The 24,005-nt window shown below is 35.9% G+C and overlaps 1 protein-coding gene across 1 annotated transcript in view; it reads left to right on the top strand.

Moving 5' to 3' along the window:
* LOC127654362 (contactin-4-like) overlaps positions 1 to 24,005 on the top strand; it is a 156,798-nt gene that overhangs the window by 40,766 nt on the left and 92,027 nt on the right. The window contains exons 4-6 of the mRNA XM_052141500.1: positions 9,264 to 9,467; positions 13,820 to 13,922; positions 14,552 to 14,736. Coding sequence (XP_051997460.1) covers positions 9,264 to 9,467; positions 13,820 to 13,922; positions 14,552 to 14,736 — 492 coding nt within the window. The remainder of the gene's footprint in view (positions 1 to 9,263; positions 9,468 to 13,819; positions 13,923 to 14,551; positions 14,737 to 24,005) is intronic.

Below are 24,005 nucleotides of genomic sequence, written 5' to 3' on the forward strand. Positions count from 1 at the left end.
TTGGCTTCTAGCTATTTGAGATTCACTGCAAAGATTCCATGTCTGAAACACAGTGTCATCTCTTTGTCTTTTGTTCTCCATTCCTTGTTGTACCATGACATGTCCTTGCATGTCTGTATTGCACACAGTAAAAGAACATTCTGAGATTACATCTGTGCAGAGCTGTCAACATTCTTCAGAAAAACGCATTGCTCATCGCTGGACACGGCATTATGGGTCTGCGTAAATGTTTACGTGCGATGTGAGTTACTTCGGCAGTGGCCGTTCCTCCAGAAGCGTGCAGCACAGACCCTAATCATCCCCTCATCATCCCCTCTTCACTCTTACAGTCAGATCAGATCAGTCACAGACAAGCAGTTAAGATGCTCTCACCTCCACCTTGCTCTCCAAGCCCATACATGTAATTAAAAATCATACTGCATGTTACTCAATAAATACAGTATGTTTAGTGTGGGAATATAATGCAGCTGACCTAATGCGGGTGTAGCCAATGCTCAAATCGCTTCTTTTCTGCACTCGTGCTAACAATGGACTTGATGGTATCTGCCCTATAATCTTGTGGGCTTTTAGAGCACAGAGAATGTGCACTCTGTCTAGTCCTGTTAGAAGATATTCTGAAGGCCTTAAACAAAGCTTGAAAGTGCTTCTCTGTCTGTTTCTGTGGTTTACAGTGTTTTTCCTCCCATTTTTAAGGTTCAGGCTTTTTTTTAGGATCGGGCCGTGATTGTAGATTCAACACATGGCTAGTCGGTAAAAGCTGCATGTAAGGTTTACCTATGCAGTGTTTCTCAGCTGGTTTTGCTTAAGGACCAATATTTATTTTGGACATTTCGTGGCAACCTAACACTGTTAAACCAGTTGTTTATCATACAAAGGTAAACCAAAATGTTTTTTAAAATCAAACTCTGAAATATATTAATATTGCCATGTTTAATTTATAGCTTATGCTCTCGGTAGACAATAATTACATTTCTGTGTTTTTGATGGTAGCTTTACACCTTCGGATAAGTGGTTGGTTACATGGCCCACTGTGATTCTTAAAACTCAAAATGCTGTGATTTAATTAAATAAATATATATTTTGTGAGCACTGAATGCTTCACTGTGAATGTGCGAACTCTTCTGTCATCTACTACATCACAAACAGCATGTGATGCTCATAAAATGTGGTGTTTTCAGGGAATGAGTGACTTCATACAGCATATTCACTTTGAAGCATGCAGAACATGCATACTGTATTTTTATTTAATTAAATTGAATCTTTTTGCAGTTTAATAATCACACAAGGGCATATCATGATTTTAATTTGATTAATTTTCCATTTCAGTGCAAACAGAGTAACAGAGCACATGCTCAATTAAGCTTTTGAGCATTTGGAAGCACACGTGTTTCAGTCAGATAGTGTTGGGACCGAATTTAGCTGGTGCTTGGTACTGCAGAAACACTGGTACCATTATATATATTTTTTTATTTTAGCATCGACTTTGTACCAAGTACTTTTTACATCCCTAGACGTGAACAACAAAACATAAGGGAAATGTTTTCTCCTCTCTTAAAATAGTTTATGAGCCTATTTATTTTGTCCAGTGCTCAACAGAATGCTTAGTTGCATTTTATTATTTGCATTCAGCATAGATTTCCTAATGTTTGCGATGCTATCTAAACATCCCATTTTGGGGTTGTGATCCTCTAGTTGAGAACTACTGAGGAAAGAGATATGGTACAGTTATTTTTGCTACATGGGTACTTAAAAATATTTTAGATTTATATTTGAGTTTAAATGATTGTATTATCAGAAGAAAGAGATAAGTGTCAAATGAGAGACATGAAACTAGCACAAATAAAGTATAAAGGGCATTGGTTGCCTGGAACAACAGTCACTTATACAGCTTGGTGGTCATTATACAAAACTATTTAGCCCACAGGATGCTGTGATTGACCAATCAGAATCAAGTGTTCAAGACGGACATTTATACTTTATGTCTTAGGAGGGTAGAAAGAATATTGCAATAATTGGTGTTCTCTTGAGTGTGGAGTTACAAAGTGACACTGTCCTTGCTTATTCTTTACTTTTAAGCTTTTATTAATGTAATTATTAAATAAATAATTTTGATATGAATGCATTTGCCAAACAACAAGCTTGTGTGTGATCCCAGCCACAGTTATTAAAAATGCATACTGTTGTCACAACATGTCTCACATGTATTATTAACAAGCGATCAGGCAGCTGTGGTGCTATTAAAATTCATCAAGAGCATGCACATCAATAATGTGCGATTAAGAGCCAGATATGTGTATCTTTTCATAGAGCTTTATTTCCTGCTTGCAGCATGACAGAGCGGAAAAATAATGAATGGGTCTCTTTGATTGGAACTGAGACTGTTTGGGGGTGATAGATTTATTTTGTCGTCAGATACATCTTTTTTCTCTGTTTCTTCACCTGTGCGATAATGGTTTCTTACAGCTAAAAAGAAATATGATGAAAGTGGTACTTCCTACTGGAGTATTTTCCCCTGGGCGTGCACTGTTGATGCTAATTGGAAGGCGAGAGATTGTTGTCATTTAGACTGTTTATACTAATCAGGAGGGGTACTTTGAACTTAGCCTGAAGTCTAAGCATCTTTCTTCTAATTGTATTGCCAGGTGATGCTGGCACACATCAGTAGTGCCTGTTCTTACATTAGATAACTTGTCATTGAGCCGGATTACACTGTCAACTTCATCATATCATGTTAATGGCCCAAAAAAGTAGAAAACAAATAGATTTTCTTTTTTTTTCTTTTTTTTTTCATGGCTATGTTAATAACTACTCAATTAATGAGAAAAGTATTGTAGATTATGGGGATTTTTAGTTTTCTAATTTATTTTTAGTGGTTCGTACTAAAGCTAAGGCATACAATTTTCTCCTGGCATACAATAAAATGGGCAAAATATTCTCATTTATGTACATTGAAGAAGGAACTTGAGCCAAATCTAGGGACTGGAATATTAGATAATCTTGGAGAGGGCTATTGTCACGAACCCCGCTCCCTCGCTCCGCCCCCTCGAGCTTCCACGCTCGTTCCGCCCCCTCGAGCTCGCACGCTCGTTTTGCTCCCTCCTCGGGCTCGCATGCCCGCTCTCCTATCGCCAGAACATTATGTACACCTGCACTCGTCTCAATCTCCACATTAGTTTCACCTATACTCGTCTCATCACCTTTCATTGTTTACACCTGCACTTTCCCCTATATATATCACTGCCCTTTCGTCTCACTCCGGTTGGTTATTGTATTTAGTTTCCCGTGTCTTTGCCCCCCGCTAGTCTCGTCTAGTTTTGAACTCCTCTTGTCCTCCTCTTAGCTTGCCAGCTCCCCTTGTTCCCCTGTCTTTTGCTCCCCACTAGTCCCATCTAGTTACTCTGATCCTGTTTCTCGGCTTCGACCCCCCCCCACTCTCGTTGACCACTCTCTCCCGGATTTGCCCCTTTACTCCACTTTGATTCCCCGGCTTTTGACCCTACGCTTCCCTCGACAACTCTTCTCTGGATTTACTCTGTTTGTACTTTTGCCTGCACTGCTATTAATAAAAGCAGTTTCCTCCGACATTGTGACTGTCTCATCTTGTGTGTGTGTGTGCGGGTTACAGTTATTTTGATGTGGGCTAGTAGGCATCCAGCATAACACCCTATCAACCATGTAGAGTACCCTAGCAACCACATACTAATCTGTCATTTTCTTCAGAAAATGTTATGTGCTCATAATGAAATGTGATTACTGTATAGTGTATCATACCTTAAAGATGAAATGTGTAAATAAATAAAAAGGTATCTATACAGAAAATGTTACATACATTGGTAAAATCTTCAGTTTCATAAAGCAGACCCTCACCTTAGAAAGCAAAATATGTTCCCCTCATCTCCCTAATATTATTCACGTGTTAACAGTTTGCACAAATCTTATAATGTCTGTATATTTTTTCCCTTTTCGTTTAATGTTGACTTCTCTGCTGGCTTTCTGCAACCCCAGCATTCTTGGTATTATGCAAACTGAGTTTTGTCAGCATCTGACAGTCCCCTCCAGGGACCCTTCAAAGTGAAGAAGCTCGGCTTCTTACACATCAAATTTCCGAGTGCACCTTGAACATTTCACACAGTCTATGGAAAATCCTGTAGCATTTATAATCTTTTTTAATCTTATATTTTTAGTAGGAACCAAACAGCATGATTTATAAGGAAAGGTTTCATACAGTGGAAGAATTTCAAAGCTTAGTTTTGCCATGATGCTTTGCGATTGTCTTCTAATATTTTATCATTTTGCTGCATTAGACCTAGATACCTAAGCAAATCAAACCGAATATGAAATAATATAAATCTAAAGGTTTGAATAATAGATTTTAAGAAAATATCTTTGGTTTGTTGTTATGTTGCAACAAAAACATTTGAGTTACCATACACTTCTGTGATGGCCTTTCTTTGCAACACAAAGCTTAGTGTTTGGTGCTAAAAAGTATTTCCTAATACCAACAGCAGTAGTGATTTGACCATTTAAGTGTTTACCTTGAAAATGTATAAAAAATGCAACATTGTTAAGATGCATTGATTGAATGGATGACAAGATTAATGTCAGAAAGCAGATCCTCTTTTTGCCTTGTGCATTAACACAAAATCACTATTTAACTTCTTGCAAGCCCCAGATGTCTAAATATGGGTGATCTCATGAAACCGGTTAAGAACATGTCTTGGTCAGATTTTGCCAACAAAATCAAAAGAAAGAAACAATACATTGTATTTTGCTTCTCAAAAAATGAAGCCTGTTTTTAGGACTATTAAGATTTTTTAACAGTATTACATTATTTTTCATGGTAAATAAGCAAGTCCAACCTGATTCTCATTACTGTAATGCAAACTAAAATTAATAATTAAATAAGTAAATCACATTCTTATTACTGTATTACAAAAATTATAAATGTGTTAGGTAAATTGTAGTGTTTGTACAAATGTGTAGTATTTGTTGTACTGCCTTTGAGCTTATTTAAATAAAAAAAATAAAAAATCAGTATTTTTTCTTGAAATAACTGTATTACAGTAAAACTGTAAAAATACTGCTACAGCAATGAGAATCATCTTTAAAAAAAAAAAACGGGAATTATAAAAAAAATTATAACTATATCCGGATGCATTAGAGTAATACAAAATTGTCACAAACCTGTCAAGATCATGTCCAGGTAATTTTTCACCAACAAAATCTCAAGAACATTATAATAAAATAGATTTTTGTTTAAAGAAAACATCTATAATTAGTACCATGAAGATGTTTTGCATGTGACATTACATTTTGACAATTACTTTTCCCATTTTCCCACCTGTTTCTTATTACAATAATGCAGCAAAATAAAATAAAATAAAATCTCATTACTCTATACAAAGTTGTATTATTTGTTGTACTGCCTTTGACTGATTTAAACTCATTTAAATAAATAACAAAAAAATGTTTTACAGTATTTTTCACTGAATTAACTTAAGATGGGCAAGGAGGAGGCGAGAACCGGCTTGACAATATAAATAATACTTAATTAAATAAAAAGACACACACACAAACACATACAGGACTGCTGCCTATAATTCTCTCTCTCTCATGTCACCAGCCGCCTTTATCCCTCACGTGCCCCGTCAGACTGATTGGGGACCAGGTGTGCGTCATTCCAGCCCAGCCCCACCCCCCTCTGCTCTACAATATTGTATTACAGTAATGAGACACACCTTTTAAGAATAATGTTATTACAAAAAAAAAAAATAAACTCTAAATGTTTGGATGCTCTACACTAAAGAAAATTTGTAAATGTGCTTAATTGTCATGAAAATAACAACGCAAAAATGTTGCTATAATGTTGCTATTGTGATATTGCTAAAATCTCTTGCAAGCAGCTTATCAAACAATTCAGAGCACTGTCAGAGAGATATCCAGCCCCTTGCATCATTTCCTCATCTCTACATGACTCTCATCTTTTCTTTTAGCCATAGTAGATATGACATTAGCTTACTCTAACTCTCAGGGCTCAGAGGCGGGGGGAAGGGGGGCAAGCCTCTCAAACCCCTTCTGTGCACAAGGTAGCCGAAGCCAATGGTTATGGATCAGATCAAACTGTGATAAATGACCAGGGCTCAGGCAGGACTCCTCCAAGACTGTTTTGTTTAATTAGCTAACGAGTGAGTGGGTTTGATTGGGCTAAGCTGGGGAGGTGCTATGTGCCTGTCGATTAAATGCTCTGCCAGGGAGCCGAGAGCCACTGAGTAGAACATTACAACATACTGCAAATGGATTTAACATTGACGGCACAAATGGAAAGCTCACATGCCAACATGTCCAGCCACAGAGTGGTTCGGTAGAGTAAGATGTAGTGATGCTGAACAGTTTGTGGAAACGTGGAGGAGGGAGGTGACGGGAAATGCACATCGGCTTATTAATGCTTCAGTGCATTGTTCCTCCACACATGCGGATGTGGATGATTTTAACTGTGTATGCTTATTAGATTGACAACTGATTTCTTTATTACTGTCACAAGCAGCGATTTGATTTTTTATTTAAGTAAAAACATTATTTATAGGTATCTGTTTTATGCTAGGGCCTGCAGTCAAAGGCAGAATGTTTACTTATCATGAATTCTCATTACAAAGATACTAAATCTGGGATTCAAAATATAATTTAAACCCTGGAAATAAATAGAAAGTTTTTGGATTTTGAAAAACATGTAAAACATGCACCATTTCTAGGTCACTAATCAAATAAGCAAATTTGTGATACTGACCACTCCTTTGTGCAAAAGGTCAGTTTTTCTTTGTTTCCATTGAAATCCACAAGATGCTTTTTGGAACATTCTTAAATCATGCTGAGAAAACATGGATCATCAGGTTTTGCCTATACTGAGCAGCAAAATAGAAGCATTCTAACAGGAAGACTTAGACTTTTGGGACTCACTATGCTAAACTTTTGGGACTCAATGTGCTAGCATTTTCAAAGTAATATAATTGTAAAAAGAGGTCCCAAGTTGTTTAAAACAGATTTGTTACCAAAGAAAAAAGTGTGTCCTCTGGAAAGGAAATTTCCTTGCAAATAATACCTGGATAATACAGAATTGCCTTTTTCACCTTTCCCTTTTCTCTACCCATTCTTGCCTGCAGAACTCAGAAAATGACAGGTATTGTGGATAATTGAATCAGCAAAAGGCAAAACAATTGTACTGTTACTCCCGGAGGTCAGGTTTGAAACTGTTTTTGTTCTGTGCTGGTAGAAGGACCGACCACTGACAGATGTGACATTAAGTGTATGCCCACATTTTGAGGAGAGGAACAGACGCCAAGGAATGTACCTCTCCAAACCATTCCGCTCAGCAGGGCTTTGACTGTTTAATTTATTTATCTGTATATTTGTCTGATATGTTGTGATTTGTAAAGAATAGAAAGCTATATAATTGGAAACATAACATGGAGAGGTTTTTAGTTGATACGCTACTATTCCTAGGGTGAGCTAAAATTTAATTTTTGCTACTAATTAAGACAAAAAATGTTTTTTATGTAGATATTAATGCTTTGCCAACACATTGCAAGAATTGTCTCATTGTACATGCTAAACGCATATTCTTGAGTTAATGTGACGGTAACAATCTCCAGTGCTCATGGGGGAGATATAATTACCTTCAAATGGTCTGTACCACTGAGCTGTATAATTATTCAGGTAGCAATAAACATGTCGACAAATTAACTAACTTTAACACACTTTCTCAGGACGATTCTCTTCAAGCCATTGCACCCCCATGAAAGCAGTTGACTGTAGAAAACAGCTTGTGGAATTAAGTCTGTGTGGTTCGAAACATTTGCTTAGAGGATGTTTTAGGCCAGATTCACACTTACAGCCATAACATACTTGACACAAGCTAGATTACACTTGTCGTCGCATTCTGAAATCTGTCAGACAGCATGTCATAACACAACGCAACTATGCATTGCATTCTCAGTGTTGCCGCAAGGGGCGCTATAGTGTGATTTGTGTGAGCTGTCTGCTTCTACGGTGAGTTTTTTTCTTTCAACTCAACTACTGTCATGGTGGAGCAACAGTTTGAAGAGAATGTTGCTGAGCCAGTAAGTTTAAGTCAATATATTTATAGCAACGTACCTGAATGATAACACATATGCAGTTTAATGTCACGGATGATTGACAGTAGCTCTATCGCCCCCTTGAGTACTGAGGCTTGTTCCCGCCAAGTAATAAAATAATGCAAGTAAAGCATGTTGAACCACATGTGCTTGTGTTGAGTATGTTTCTGCCTTAATCAGCTTTTCATTTTTAATTTTCAGTTTCTTATTGTCATCGTTTTCTAGTATGTGGTAACTCAGAGCATTTGCAAATGCTCAGTTTTCAGTAGGGGACAACAACTTTCTGGTGTGGATGAGAGGCGTAAACGTAGAATGTGCTTTGAAACAAAAATGCATTAATGTGGATGTGGACTCAGGTCTAAGTTGGATCTATTTTACATTTTTCATGCATTTTTAAAAGTACAATATATCAATTTTGGTGCAGACCTACGTCTGACATCAAAATTTTTTTTTGGATGGTGTGAAATTGGTTTTCCGAACTTAGCTGTGCTCCAGCAAACTTGCAAATGTAAATTGTATTTATTAAATGTAATATCTGACATATAAATTGACTTCGGAGAGAAAATCGCATTCTTCGCATCTCTCATAATGCATCTGCGGCAGACAAATGCAAGTGATGTTTTGTGCATGTAAAGTGTTGTTGGTAAATCCAAAGGGCAAATACTTAACACAGTAAATAAAATGTAATGCAATTTAGACCCAAAAGTATAAGGAAAAGTGGAATCATACACAGGTTCGGACCAAGTATGAGAACAACCTACATGTATTCTGCTCTGGATTTTTGAGTATTGGTTACATAGTACCACTTTCCCACTTGAATAGAGGTCAAATAATCACAGGGCTCTGGTTATCCTTTTCTGTCATTAATTTTCACCCCCTAAGCCACATAACCCTCCTCAGGCTGATTAATTTTCACCCTAGCATGTAGCCCCAATGCTAATTTAGTAACTCTAGGGACACGCAAGATTCATGAGCCGAGTCCACATATGCCATTTAGGCTCTGCAGAGAGAGGAAATGTCACTGTGTACTCTAGTTATGTTTATGCAAATGTAGTTTCCGGGCAGTCGAGTGACCTCTTTCTTCTCATGTGTTGCCATGACAGTCTTTTCTCGATTTTTCCTTTTTCCTAACAGCTTTGGCATTCTCTTGGATTTTCAACGAGTACCCATCGTTCGTGAAGCAGGATTCCCGTCGATTTGTGTCACAGGAGACCGGGAATCTATATATTGCTAAAGTGGAGCTGTCTGATGTGGGCAACTACACCTGTGTCGTGACCAATACTGTCACCAAGACACACGTCCAAGGTCCGCCCACTCCGCTGATATTGCGCACTGATGGTGAGGAAGCCTGTCAATTATGTGTCATTATATGGTGTGCAATCAATCTAAGCTAATCATTCAATGCTTTCTTCATGTATGCATTGCAGAATAGTGTAACTTAGCTTTAAAAAGAAAGAAAAACATATGATTTAAATAAAATGTTCACTTTTTGTGGAATACAAATTATATTTAAAGGTTAATGAGCTGTTCTTTGTAAATTTTAAGATGCTGTAGCAGCATGTTTCAGTGCTCTAGGCTGGCATTATCAAAGGCCCTCCAACTGAAAGGTCATTTGTCTTGACTGATCTAATTGTTGGTTTCTTTGGATTTGCGATTTGAACACATATGAATGGAATGATATTCCGGACATTATTCAAAAGGAATTGCAAATTGTATTTGCAATTGCGTTTTCAATTTGTGGACGCATAAAATGTGACATAATCCAAATGCAATTGCAAATCGTGCATTACCGTTTGCATTTTCGTTTAAGCGAACGCACAGTGACTGCCAGATTTCAAATGGAAAAGCAAAGTCCGTTTGCAACTGTGTTTCCCATATCTTACGAGTTTTGGCCCTGTCATATTTAAATAGCAATTTCAATTACCACGTCTGCTTTTTCACTTTCTCAGCGTCGCGTATGTAGCCAGCCAAAACTCAAATGGAATACTATTTTTTTTTTTTTTTATTGCAATATTAACAAACAGAACAAGACCATACATACAAGAAATATAAACAATCTTTCAAAACAAAAGAGAAATTATGGTTCAGAATACATTAAGAGAGGAAATGTGAAAGAAATTTAAATATATTCAACAATAGTCTAAAAAGAAAAGAGAGTAAGAGAAGAAAGAAAAAAAAAGAAGAAGAGGGCACAAAAGAAAAAAAACATTAAGAGAGAATATTAAACATGGCACTAATTCTGGATGTTTTCATTGCTTTCTTGTTAACAGAAGTTGAAATTGTATTTAAATACATCTTCAATTCTTCTTTGAAAAAGCTAAAGTGGGGTTTACTTTTCATATATTTACATTTATGGATATGAAACTTTCCAATATATAAAAGAAGGTTTATACAAAAACATGCATTAATTAGATTCTTGTCTTTAACATAAAATCCAAAAAGAATGTGTCTATATGATAAAGAAAAGTTACATAAAACCTTTTGGACAATCAGAGCATCAATATTGTTCCAGAAAGACCGAGTAAAAAGACATTCCCAAAACAAATGATCAACAGTTTCAGAGGAGGCTTCACAAAAAGAGCAGGAAGTATCAATATCATTTCTAAATTTCTTTAAAAAGTATTTAACTGGATAAAATCTATGAATAATTTTATAGGATATTTCTTTAACTTTATTAGTTAGAAAGAATTTCTGAGGAAGTGACCAAACATATGACCATTTAATATCATCAAAAAGGTTATTCCAATAAGAAATGGAGGAAGGAATTGAAGTAACAGGGTCCAAAAATAATGACCTAATTTTATAATTGGATTTATGTATTGAAAAACAAATAGAACCAACCACAGTAGATTCAGGGCTAGGGGAGAAACAGAAGTCACTGTAGCACTATTATTGTTTCTAAACAGCATACAGATTTCCAAAGAGATGGCCTTGAAAACTATATTAAATTCTTTACTAGATACTGGGAATTGGTATCCTGAAACAAAATCGGAATAATTAAATAAATTACCTTCACTATCAAATAGCTGGTTTACTAATATCACCCCATTATTGAACCAGTTTTCAAGAAATAAAGATTTCCTCTTATGAAGAATATTACAGTTGTTCCAAATTAAAAAATTGTGTGGCGAGAAATTATGCTTGTAAATAAGTTTCCAAGCCATAAACATCTGCTGATGATATTTGGAAAGTTTGACAGGAAGTTTACTAATTGAATAATTGCACATTAAAAGAAAATGTATACCTCCTAATTGAGAAAAAATATATCTTGGGATTATACTCCAAATAGAAGATTGATTGTGAAGGAAACGTTTAAGCCAATTAATTTTCAAGGTATTGTTAAGAGAATCAAAATCAATGAAATTTAAGCCACCTTTATTATAAGAATTCAAAATAACTGATTTTCTAATACTCAAATGGAATACTAATTCCCTTAGTATTTCCATTTCCGATGCCTTACACAGAAACCTGTCAATCAGGGTCAAGGGTGGGATTATGCTATGGGGCGTGGTTGTCTTTTGAAGTGACATCACTCACAGTCGACGGTCAAGAGGTGATGCCCTGAACAGACGCGGTTTATCAAATCAATCAAATCAAATCACTTTATTGTCACACTACCATGTACACAAGTGCAACAGTAGGTGAAATTCTTGTGTGCAGTTCCGAGCAACATAGCAGTCATGACAGTGACGAGACATATACCAATTACAGTAAACAACATACTTACACAACACAATTTACATATCAAATGTACACATAATTACACAACACAATAATTATATACAATGTACAGTAAACAATACACACAATATACAATACAATAAGTAGGAGTATATGAAATATATATATATCTATGAAGTAGTATATTGAGGAGAATATGTTGACAGTCCAGTGTGAGATTATAGATGAATAAAGTGCAGTGCTAATTATTGATCCTGATAGACTGTGAGTGATGTCACTTCCCAAGACAAACACGCCCCATAGCATAATCCCACCCTTGACCCTGATTGACAGGTTTCTGTGTAAGGCATCGGAAATGGAAATACTAAGGGAATTAGTATTCCATTTGAGTTTTGGCTGGCTACATACGCGACGCTGAGAAAGTGAAAAAGCAGACGTGGTAATTGAAATTGCTATTTAAATATGACAGGGCCAAAACTCGTAAGATATGGGAAACACAGTTGCAAACGGACTTTGCTTTTCCATTTGAAATCTGGCAGTCACTGTGCGTTCGCTTAAACGAAAATGCAAACGGTAATGCGCAATTTGCAATTGCGTTTGGATTATGTCACATTTTATGCGTCCACAAATTGAAAACGCAATTGCAAATACAATTTGCAATTCCTTTTGAATAATGTCCGGAATATCATTCCATACATATGTGCCACAGATATGAAAAGGAGTTGTCAAATCCCATAACAGACATACAGAATCAAATTTGTCTGACTGATATCATAAAAGAAATATTATTTTTTCTTGGTTGCCACATTTATATGTTGCAATATAATCTGCGACCAAAACGGTTTATGGCATTTCTTGATAAATAGAATTCAATTGCATTATAAAGCTCTTTCCAAACCCTAGTGAGCCACTATGGTGTATACTGCCTACATAGGGAGTGACCTTCTAAGGGCATCATGCTAGTGGTCATAAAACCTCATTAGTGACTGATCTGGAATGCTCTACATAGGCAGCAACTCTTTGTACGTCATACAAGTGGGAGAGTCGTCTTTTATTTTAGAAATTCCTCTTAAAATGTATTTCTGTTTCTTTATTCCATTTATAATTCAAATTGAAAGAAAACATCTTCTAAATGAATAAATGTAAAGGTAAGTGTAATTGGTTTCAATAGAGTTTGTCATTAGCATGTTGTAATATAGGTAACGACATTATACTCTGATAATCATACTCATGTATAACACAAATATTTGGTAAAATAGTTTGTTTTAGTACATTTAAAATTGTTAAGTATTGAGGTATTGTTTTTTTTTTTCAGTTATGATTTAATTATAATTAGAATCAACATTTCTGTATCACTGATAAAGGTAGCATAGATTTCACATTAGATATGCAACTATGGTAAATAAGCCTAAATATATTCTGTGGCATCATATATTTTTACAACTTGTATTTTAAAGAATATTGTATTTACAAATTGTGTTGAGATCCAGACAATGCCATGTTTTAACTGTAGTGTAAAAATACATTTTTTTAAAATAACCTGATATTTGAATCTCTGCTGAATGACCAACACAAGTCACTCAGTGGCAACTGTCACAGTGTGATCTCCAGAAACAATTTCAAACCCCATTGTACACGTCTCTCTACCCGGGATGTTACAAAATGATATGATTGCCTCTCTTCAACCCTTCCCATCTGGCAGTACTGACATAAACGGCCTGTGTTAGACATTTGAGATAAGCATCTTTTGACTCGCTCAGACAGCTTAGTATCTGGCCCAACACCACAGCACAAAAAAAACAAATCACAGAAGGAGATACAGTATCACACCTCCCTCCTATGCTTAAAGCCTTTCAAAAGACACAAAATAGATTATGCAAATGATAATGAAATGGTCAATAAAAAGATTGACTGCTTTCTAAGATTTCATTTTCAGATTCATTAAATGATAGCATTGATTAAATATGATTACCAATATGCTTGTGTATAATGATTGCTTTTTCTTGTAGGTGTTATGGGGGAATATGAGCCTAAGATTGAGGTGCAGTTTCCAGAGGTTGTTCAGGTGGCCAAAGGTTCGACCGTGAGCCTAGAGTGCTTTGCATTGGGAAAGTAAGTGTTATATGCTTTGAAATAAGAAGAAACATCAATTCAGAAAGATAACTTCAATGGAAAGTGGACACATTTTGGCATGTTAAAATTACCGTAATTTTTGAGTGTCCGACTTGAAAAAAATCTGTCTCAAGTCTTTTGTCAAAAGTTAAAGTCTAGTCTCAAGTCTTCACATGATAAGCAAAAGAGAGTGCATGAACTCCACAACTGACTGCAAACTCATATTCATATCTGAATCTATTCTGTTATGGAATGCCATATTTTATAATTCTGCCCTTTATTTTTATCCAATCTACTCCTGATAAAATCAGGTTGAGCCCTGTTTAATATTGTTTCATTCTAAAATATGTCTAATGCCATTTAGCAACCCATTGGTGGTGTAGTGGGCTAAAGCATATAACTGGTAATCAGAAGGTTACTGGTTTGATCCCCACAGCCACCACCATTGTGTTCTTGAGCAAGGCACTTATCTCCAGGTTGCTCTGGGGGGATTATCCCTGTAATAAGTGCACTGTAAGTCTGCCAAATGCATAAATGTAAATGTAAATTTCATGTCGACTTAAAGATCACCTAATATACAATGTTAGATATAATATGTACTGTATTTGCAATGTCTCCCCCCATTTCAGTCCGGTACCTTCCATAAGTTGGCATCGAATGGATGGAGTTCCCTTCTCTCGCAAAGTGGATGTACGGAAAACCAGTGGTGTCATGGAAATCCCTTACTTTCAGCAAGAGGACGCGGGCACATACGAGTGTGTGGCAGAGAACACGAAAGGAAGGAACTCTGTACAAGGAAAGCTGTCTTTCTTTGGTAAGTTGTCTTAAGATACATGAATATTTGAACAGCAAAAGCCACATGTCACTTTCACTCAAACCAAAGGACATGATGCAGTACTTTGCCTTTCCAGTCTTCCAAACCTCTAACCAAGAGGAAATCAACTTAAAGGAAAAATTCACCCAAAAATGAAAATTCTGTCATTTATTCATCATGTCAATCCAAACCTATATGCTTTATGCTTGCTTTCTACAACACAAAAGGTGATGTAGAAATGTCTCAGTCACCGCTTTCATTGCAATTCAAGTGAATGGTATATGAGGCTGTCATTTTGCCTAACATCTCCTTTTGTGTTCCATGGAAGAAAGTCATACCAGTTTGGAATGAAATGAGGGAGAGTAAATGATGGCATTTTTATTTATTTTTTTATCCCTTTAATGCTGGGATATTGTGTTTTAACAGTGCATCAAAATGATTAAAGCCTCCCAGTCTAATAATTTTATCCAGATTAAAAAGATCAAATCTAAAAAGACCTTGTGCCTGACCTTGTATGTGTGTTTGTGTGTGTATGTTCTGTAATACCAGATGGCACTGTGATTGGGATCCAATTTGACTTCAGATCAAAGCTGTTAAATGTACTATACTTATATGAGGGACACATATGGCAGGAAAATACTCTGGATCATCTGGATCAGGGGTGTCAGCTAATTTTTGTATTCATCAAAAAATAGTTGTTGATTTTAACATTCATTTTTGCAGACTTGGGACCCAGTTATACTGGGGAATTTTTTGTGGAATCCTTTCAGGCTTAATTCCTTGACAGTAATGTGTTTTCCTGTCACATGAAAATGTTAATTATGTTCATTTGCAGTTTAGAAGGAAAAAAGAATTAAGGATACATGCCCTTTTAGCATTGTGTTTACACTAAACACGAAGCTTCTTTTGTTTCTAACCATAGGTATTAGGGTTGTGCCCTATTCAGAATGAAATTGAGAATGCCTTTTAATTGCTATTCAGCTCCTGGATTTAAATGGAGGTAGCAAACATGATGCATATATGTAACTGCAGTTTAAATATATAAAAGGAAGTAAAAATAAAATGGAACGAATTTACATAAATGTTGTAATAATAAATGTGTAATTTTTTTCCACTATGAATTACCCATAAAGATGTAATCATACAGGCAACATATGGGATATTTTCATTAACATGAGATGATATTATTAATAAAGGTTTTACATAAATATATATATATGCATATATACACATAAAATATATACATATTGCTTATACATACCTACAAGACATTTTGACCTATGACTTTCAACAAAAACAATTATATATATATATATATATATATATATAATTTAAGAAACCCGTAAGTCAAAATGTTATAATTTATCCTAAATTTAAAAGGACCCAAAAAACATGTATTCTGCATTTCAGAGAATAGTATGTCAAAATGTTTTGACACAACTAATCAAAGTCATCTGCCTGTCTTTACAATTCAAATAGCATTTCAGCATCTGTGGGTCAGTGTTGGGTGTAATCAGATTAAAATCTAACTAGTAACTGTTATCCAATTACCTTAAATCATTTAAGTAGTTTAGCACATTACATTTTAATGTAAAGCAATTAGTAATGTACTAACTTTTTTCAATTAAGTAATCAGTAAAGTAATCTGATTACAATTTTAGAAAAATAATTAGTTATTTGTATGGATTACTAATTTAGTGTAATTTACCCAACACAAGTTATGGACAATTCAATTCAAATTCCAACGCATGAATCGAAAGGGAGCCAATTCTTAAATTCAAAAGTTTTGCCCAACCTTGATACATATATGGAGTTATACCAACAATACTAGAGTGGAATTTTTATATCAATGGATTTCTGTTGTAGGATACAAAAGAAAATCACGCATTTAACTGTCACTTAATTACATCTTTAAGTTTACAGTTTATTGGTCCTTAGGAAGTAAACATTTTGATAAAACATGCAGCTAGACAAGTCTAGACAACCTCAAGCAGATGTGCTTTGTCGCTTCTTGTGTAGATATGGTTCAATGGAACAAAATAAATTAGGTTAAAGCATGATAATTTTTTAATTTGCATTTATTAAATTGCATGTTCACCTTTTGCCCACATTGTTTACCAGTTGAAATTGGCATGATTAGTAATATAAGACCCCAAAATTCTAGGCCTAGGTTTCTAGATAGAGTATTGTGTGACTCACAGGATAAAGAAGAGAAGCATATTTAATATGGACTTTAAATGAAGGGTTCATAACCTTTTCCTTTCTTCGCCGTGAAGGCTCCGCCACATTGTTCATACAAGACAGCTCCCTATTAAGTAAGTACCTGTAGGCAAGAGAGCAGTGGGATTTATCCTCCCCTTATGGGATCTGGTGCTAGCTCTAATGCTGTAGCCGCATGCCCACTGGCCCATTTACAAGAATAGCAGGCATGGAGCTCGCTGAATGTTTTATTATCCGTGTTGTCTCATTGTTTATATACCAAACATTGTGGAATGTATGGGGAACAAGCTCCTCCAAAAAGGAAGTTTTCCTAATGGGCTTCCCAGATATGTACCTTTGCAATAATGTATAAACGTATTAATTGTATAAATAGCATGGGCGTATTGTAAAAACTAATGTAATCCAGTCGGCAAGGTGATTGGTCATAGGTGTGGTTGTTTTTCACTAAAGATCTCACTTCTTTAGCACACCTTCCCACTCTATTTTGGAGAGGTTTAATATTTATGATAATTCTCCTTTATTTTTCACATTGCTTTTACTGTTGTGCAGTTATTTCCATCCTCCTTTTCAACTATTCTCTGTTCTTGTGAAAAGTTGTTTTTAAATTAGTTTTAAGTTAACTTCTTTAGTTAAAGTAAGGGTACTATGACACAGCTGAATTAATTAAATGTCAAAGAATCTTGCCAAAAATATATTTAATTAAAATGATTAATTAAACGTTTAACAAAAAGTGTTCTGCTGCAGTTGTTGTGGTGTTGATTCACATTGTTTCTAGAATATTTTGCAGAGTGATCAGATGCATTTTACATAATTGCAAAAGCTTCATTGGCCAAAAAATGAACATTATCACAAAAACCTTAATTTCACAATTTTTTGGCCCTGGCACAAAATGACCAGCTAACATAATTTCAATAATCATATCAGCAGCAACTGGGAAAGTGTGAATGAGTACTAGTCAGGTGAAATCACTCTATCATTCTGACTGGATTATAAGAGTAGACTGATTGCTATAAAAGGAGGGAAGAAGTGATTCCAATCGTTGTGTTCTTGTTAGCAATGGTTACCTCTAAAGAAAGACATGCAGCCATCATCGATTTGCATCAAAATGGCCTCACCTGCCAGGAAATTTCTGCAATGAATATTGCACCTGAAAGAACCTTTTACCGGATCATCAAGATCTTCAAGGAGAGAGGTTCAACTGCAGTGAATAAGGCTTCAGGACGTCCCAGAGTGTCCAGCAAGCACCAGGACCATCTCCTCCTGAGAAGTCAGCTACGGAATTGTGTCACCACCAGTAGCTACGGAATTGTGTCACCACCAGTAATATTGGCAGCAGCTTGGTGTGAGTGCATCTGCACACTCAGTGAGGCAAAGATGTTTGGAAAATGGCCTGGTGTCAAGAAGGGCAGCAAAGAAGCCACTTCTCTTCAAGAAAAGCATCAAGGACAGACAAGGTACAAGGATTGGACAGCAGAAGACTGGTGCAAAGTTCGCTTCTGACTGTTTGGGACATCTGGAAAATCGATATTCCGTAGAAGAAAAGGTGAACGCTACCATTAGTCCTGTGTCGTGCCAACAGTGAAGCATCCTGAGACCATCCAGGACCTGTGTGGGGTTTCTTTTCATCCATGGGAGTGGGCTCTTTCATAATTCTGCCCAAAAACACTGCCATTAATAAAGAATTGTATCAAATCATCCTGCAAGAGCAATTGCTCCCAACGATCCAGGAGCAATTTGGTGATGATGTGTGCATTTTCCAGCATGATGGAGCACCATGTCACAAGGCAAAAGTGATAATGAAGTGGCTCAGAGATCATTACATTGAAATTTTAGATCTGTGGCCAGGAAACTCCCTGGATCTTAATCCCACAGAGAACCTGTGGTCAATCCTCAAAAGGCGAGTGTACAAACAAAAGCCCACAATCAATTCCGAGCACTAATAAGGCGAGAATGGATCACCATCAGTCAGGATTTGGCCCAGAAGTTGATATCCAGAATGCCAGAGCGAATTGCAGAGGTTATGAAGAACAAGGGTCAACATTGTAATTATTGACTCTTTGCATGAGTGTTTTTGCCAATAAAAGCCTTTAAAACTTAAGAAAAGCTTATCATTGTTTTCCAGTATACCATAGAAACATGTGAAAAAATGTAAATACACATGTATAGTAATAAATAGGGCTGTCAATCGATTAAAATGTTTTAGCGAATTAATTACATGGTGTCCTGATTAATTAATCATGATTAATCGCATTTAATCACATATACAAATATTTGCTGAGAAAGCCCCTCAAAAATAAGTCAATATATAATGATGAAATAATGATACATAGTTATCTTTAATATAAAAAAATTATATTGTAACACTGTTAATGATGGGCAAGGAGGAGGCGAGAACCGGCTTGTCAACATAAATCATAATTTAATGAAAACTTAAACCAAAAGCATAAACAAACACACACATGACGGACATGCCCGTAATTCTCTCCCTCTCTAACCATCAGCCACCAGCCGCCTTTATCCCTCAGCGCCTCATCAGGCCGATTGGGGACCGGGCGCATGATATTCGACCGGCCCGCCCCCTCCGCTCCACATATATATATACACATATATACACACATACACAGATATATATATATATATATATATATATATATATATATATATATATATATATATATATACAGTATATATATATATATATATATATATATATATATATATATATATATATATATGAAATATTGAGATAATTAAAATGAATTAAATTCTTGTGGCAGAAGAGTTAATCATTGATAAGACAATACAAAAAGCGGCTTTAGAATACAATGTATTGTTTACTACCATATTATTGAACATAAGCCAATCATTGGTATACAGTTCACAGTAATCCATTTCACAAGTGAATTTGTCAATCAGTTCGAGATTTATTATGAGGGCTTGTTTAAGGACCCGTCAATGAACACCTGCATCAGACATGCTTGTGTTGCATCTCAGGTGCGTTGTGTCATAAACATAAAATTTTAAGGTCACTGTGTCAAGTTAAAGATAGTTTAATACTTAGAGCACATCTTGAGATCCCTTAGTTCGGATTTGCGCTCCAAGTGTTTTGAACGCAAAACATAACGCATGTTTGTGTTGTCTGCTGGATGGTTGTTTTCTTCACTGTATAAAATGCGTGTTGCCATACAGCTGAAGTTTCACTTACTGCCTGCCGGAGTGAACATTTGGTACTACAAGCTTGCATTTCTCAGGAATCTTCCATTTTACGGTCCGGGGGGGGCATTGCGATTAATCGCATTAATTTTTTAACAAATTAATCACACTGAATTAACGCGTTAAATCGACAGCCCTAGTAATAAAGTATAATTATTTGAGAAATTTACTCACATTTTTGCTATTATTTACAACACACTTTGAATCCACTGCAGGCCTGTAAATAAACAATGCTACATTTATCCCATTCACATCTCAGGGGATTCTTGTTTGTCTGGATTAGCCTACAGCCAGACCTCTTCACTGCCACTGTGATTTCTTTCATTCCTCTGTATCTCCTTTTCCCCACCGTCTTTCCCTCTGCCAGCCAGGTGATAAAATCTGTAATCTTATTTTGAAGTCCCATGGAATTAGGCCTACGAGACATTCGTCAGCAGAGCAAGGGAATGAGTAGATCAATAAGTGTATCTCATGTTTATCACTTCCTCTGACAGCAGCAAACCAGGGGAGACACTCCAAGTCTTTCATTCTGCTGCTGTTGGCATGATTAGAAATCGCCCACAAATGTTTTGTTGCTTTCATTAGGTCTTTTCTTTGCTGGGCTCTCAAGATTGTGCATCTCTAATTGTATTTAAATCACCCATAAAGAGAGAGGTGTTAATCGTGTGGATGTATTTGTGTTTGTTTTAACCCAGTCCCACAGCAAGTTGTGATAACAGTACAAAATTCCGAAATCAACATCTTGTTTCATATTAAAACGTACAAATGTACAATGAAAAACAATGTCATTGATGTCAAAGATTGAACCCCAACCCAAACCTACACCTAACCATGATTTTTATTGGAAATTCTATTTTGAGAAAGAAAACCTTTATTAGCATATTAAAGGTTATTGGCATACATCAGTCTGCGTCAGTCATTTGTATTGCATAAATAAATATAAAAATCAGTAACCAAATACTGCTGTTTCCTTTCTTACAATACATTTTTAAATAAGAGACTAGCTAAAATTGTATGCCTGTATAGTATCTATTTGAAATTCTGTTTGTTGAACAGATGTAATTAAGGGATATTTCACCCAAAAATGAAAATTCTCTCATCATTTACTCGCCCTCGTGCCATCCCAGATATGTATGACCTTGTTTCTTCAGCAGAGCACAAAAAAAGAATTTGGAATTATATCTCAGCTCTGTAGGTCCTTACAATGCAAGCAAATGGTAATCAGACCTTTGTAGCTCCAAAAATCACAAAGGAAACATTAAAGTAATCCATATGTCTCACATGAAGTGATATAATGTGTGTGGGGGAGAAACAAAACAATATTTAAGTCCTATATTTAAGAGCTACAAATTTCTGATCACCATTCACTTACACTGTTTGGACCTACAGAGCTGAGATATTCTTCTAAAAATCGTTGTTTGTGTTCTGCTGAAGAAAGAAAGTCATACACATCTGGGATGGCATGAGGGTGAGAAAATTATGAGAATACACACATTTTGAGGTGAACTATCCTTTTTAAATGGGTTGTTTTTTTTCCCAACTGTACATTTAAGGCTTATAGTAAATGTCCTCTTATGTTTGGCCAATCTTTTTGTATATGAATACAAAGGAAAGGAAAATTCAATTTTCCATGATATTACTTTTTCAAAGAAACATGTATGAATGGTTCATCTTCCACATCTATAGACAGAGCTCAGTTTAAGGTTACATAGTTTTAATGAAATAGCTTTTTTCCAAAAAAGAATAGCTGAAGGTCTTACAAAAGCAGATGTTCAACCAGAGAGTACTGCATGACTGCTCTGGACCACAGACAGATCTGTATCTATCATAATCACAGTATGTGAGTGAACAAGCTTTCAGCTGGCATTGAGGATGCAGGTGAGAACTCATTTTGACCCCTCTACCCCTTATTCCTTCTAAGTTTGACTTGTGGGTGTGAAATGTTGAGTGTGATTGTGTGCCCTGTGGGCAAAGCTAAGTCAGGTCCTGGCTGCTTACTCTCATTTAAACAGTGGGGTTTAAAAGTCAATACTCTCCCAGTGAGCAAGAGATAGACAGAGTGGCAGTGACTTAAGGAATTGAGGGGAAAAGCAGCAGCACTTCGCTTTTAGTTGTAGAAGGTTTAAGAACAGAATACAACAGATTTGCAGTAGTAGACAGATAATTAAGAGTTCTCAGAATGCAGTAGGAATCAGTCATCAGTTACACTGCAGTAGTTGTCTTGTTTACCAGTAAAATATCTCTAAACATGCTTGAATGAAGAAAATTTTACTTGAGAAGCAAAAATGTATATAAGACTTGATTTCAGGGAATATGTCTTGAATGTGCAGAAATAGCACTTTACCTTTAAAACAAGATACTTCTCCGGAGGTCGCATTTGTCGGTCACATACGTCATCGAGGCTGTCTCATTTCATATACTTCGAATGCAGCCTTTGAATGCAACCTTCTTTCACAGGAATTCGTAGGATGCATGTCAGGTGCAGGTGTATCATTCGTGGGCACTCGCAACCCACAATACTTTACTTCAACGGAAATGTAAAAAACATATGACGCCAATTTGCCTGTAAATATGATTTTCAAAATTCACAAGTTGAATTACCTCAGTAGATGACACTCGGTATACTGCAGCCTTCAAAGGACGTATCCTACATAGCATGCAGCCTTCGAAATTAGACACAGCCCTTTGTTCTTTGCAGTGCCACTAAATTGGATGAGTGTAACATTTTGTATAAGAAGCATCACTGTTCCATTATAAAAGTACTTTGTGAGTGAAATACCTTATACTTTATTTACATGATGGGCCTACACAAGCATACCATAAAGCTAAAATTATGATTAAAACTTGCATAATATAAAGCGTACAATATAATGATTTGCATAGTGGCAATCTATTAACTACTTGACATTTACTGCGGCACCATATTATTTCTGCATTTGGCCCCCGACCGAAAAAGTTTGGACAGCCCTGCCGTAAAGCAATAGTTCACCCAAAAATTAATATTCTCTCATCATTTACTTGCTCTCATGCCATCCCAGATGTGAATGACTTTCTTTCTGCTGCAGAATACAAATGAAGATTTTTAGAAGATTATCTCAGCTCTTTAGGTCCATACAAAGTCAATAGGGTCCAAAATTTGAAGCTCCAAAAAGCACATAAAGGCAGTATAAAAATAATTCATACAACTCTGGTGGTTAAATCCATATCTTCAGACGTGGGTGAGAAACTGATCAATATTTAAGTCCTTTTTTACTATAAATTCTCCTCCTTGCTCAGAAGGTGGCAATATGTTCGAAGAATGCAAATCTCCAAAAGCAAAAGAAGAACTCTTAGAAGAGAAGGATGCTTAGGAGGGCCATTTGAAAATGCAGATTTATAGTAAATTAAAAGGACTTACATATTTATTGGTTTCTCACCCAGATCTATAATACCGCTTATGAAAACATGGATTTAACCACTGGAGTTCGATGAATTACTTATATGCTGCCTTTTTGAACTTCAAGGTTCTGGTCACCATTCACTTACACTGTGTGAACCTACAGAGCTGAAATATTCTTCTAAATATGTTTGTTTGTGTTCTACAGAAGAAAGAGACACATCTAGGATGGTATTAGGGTGAGTAATTGTTTTAATTTTTATTATTATTAATTTATATATTTATGTATCTAGTATACAGTACACTTTATTTTAGGCTGAGTTACCTTGTATTTTGGCACTTTGTGTGTTTATATTGTTTATTGTTTGTTTGCATGCTCTCTACACTTACTTTTTGTTAACCGTTTGTTGTCCTTTAGGGAAACTGTCCATAAATGATGCTCTGAATGTGCTGTTGTGTC

This window comes from Xyrauchen texanus, chromosome 13 (assembly GCF_025860055.1).
Source record: "Xyrauchen texanus isolate HMW12.3.18 chromosome 13, RBS_HiC_50CHRs, whole genome shotgun sequence".
Taxonomy (NCBI): domain Eukaryota; kingdom Metazoa; phylum Chordata; class Actinopteri; order Cypriniformes; family Catostomidae; genus Xyrauchen; species Xyrauchen texanus.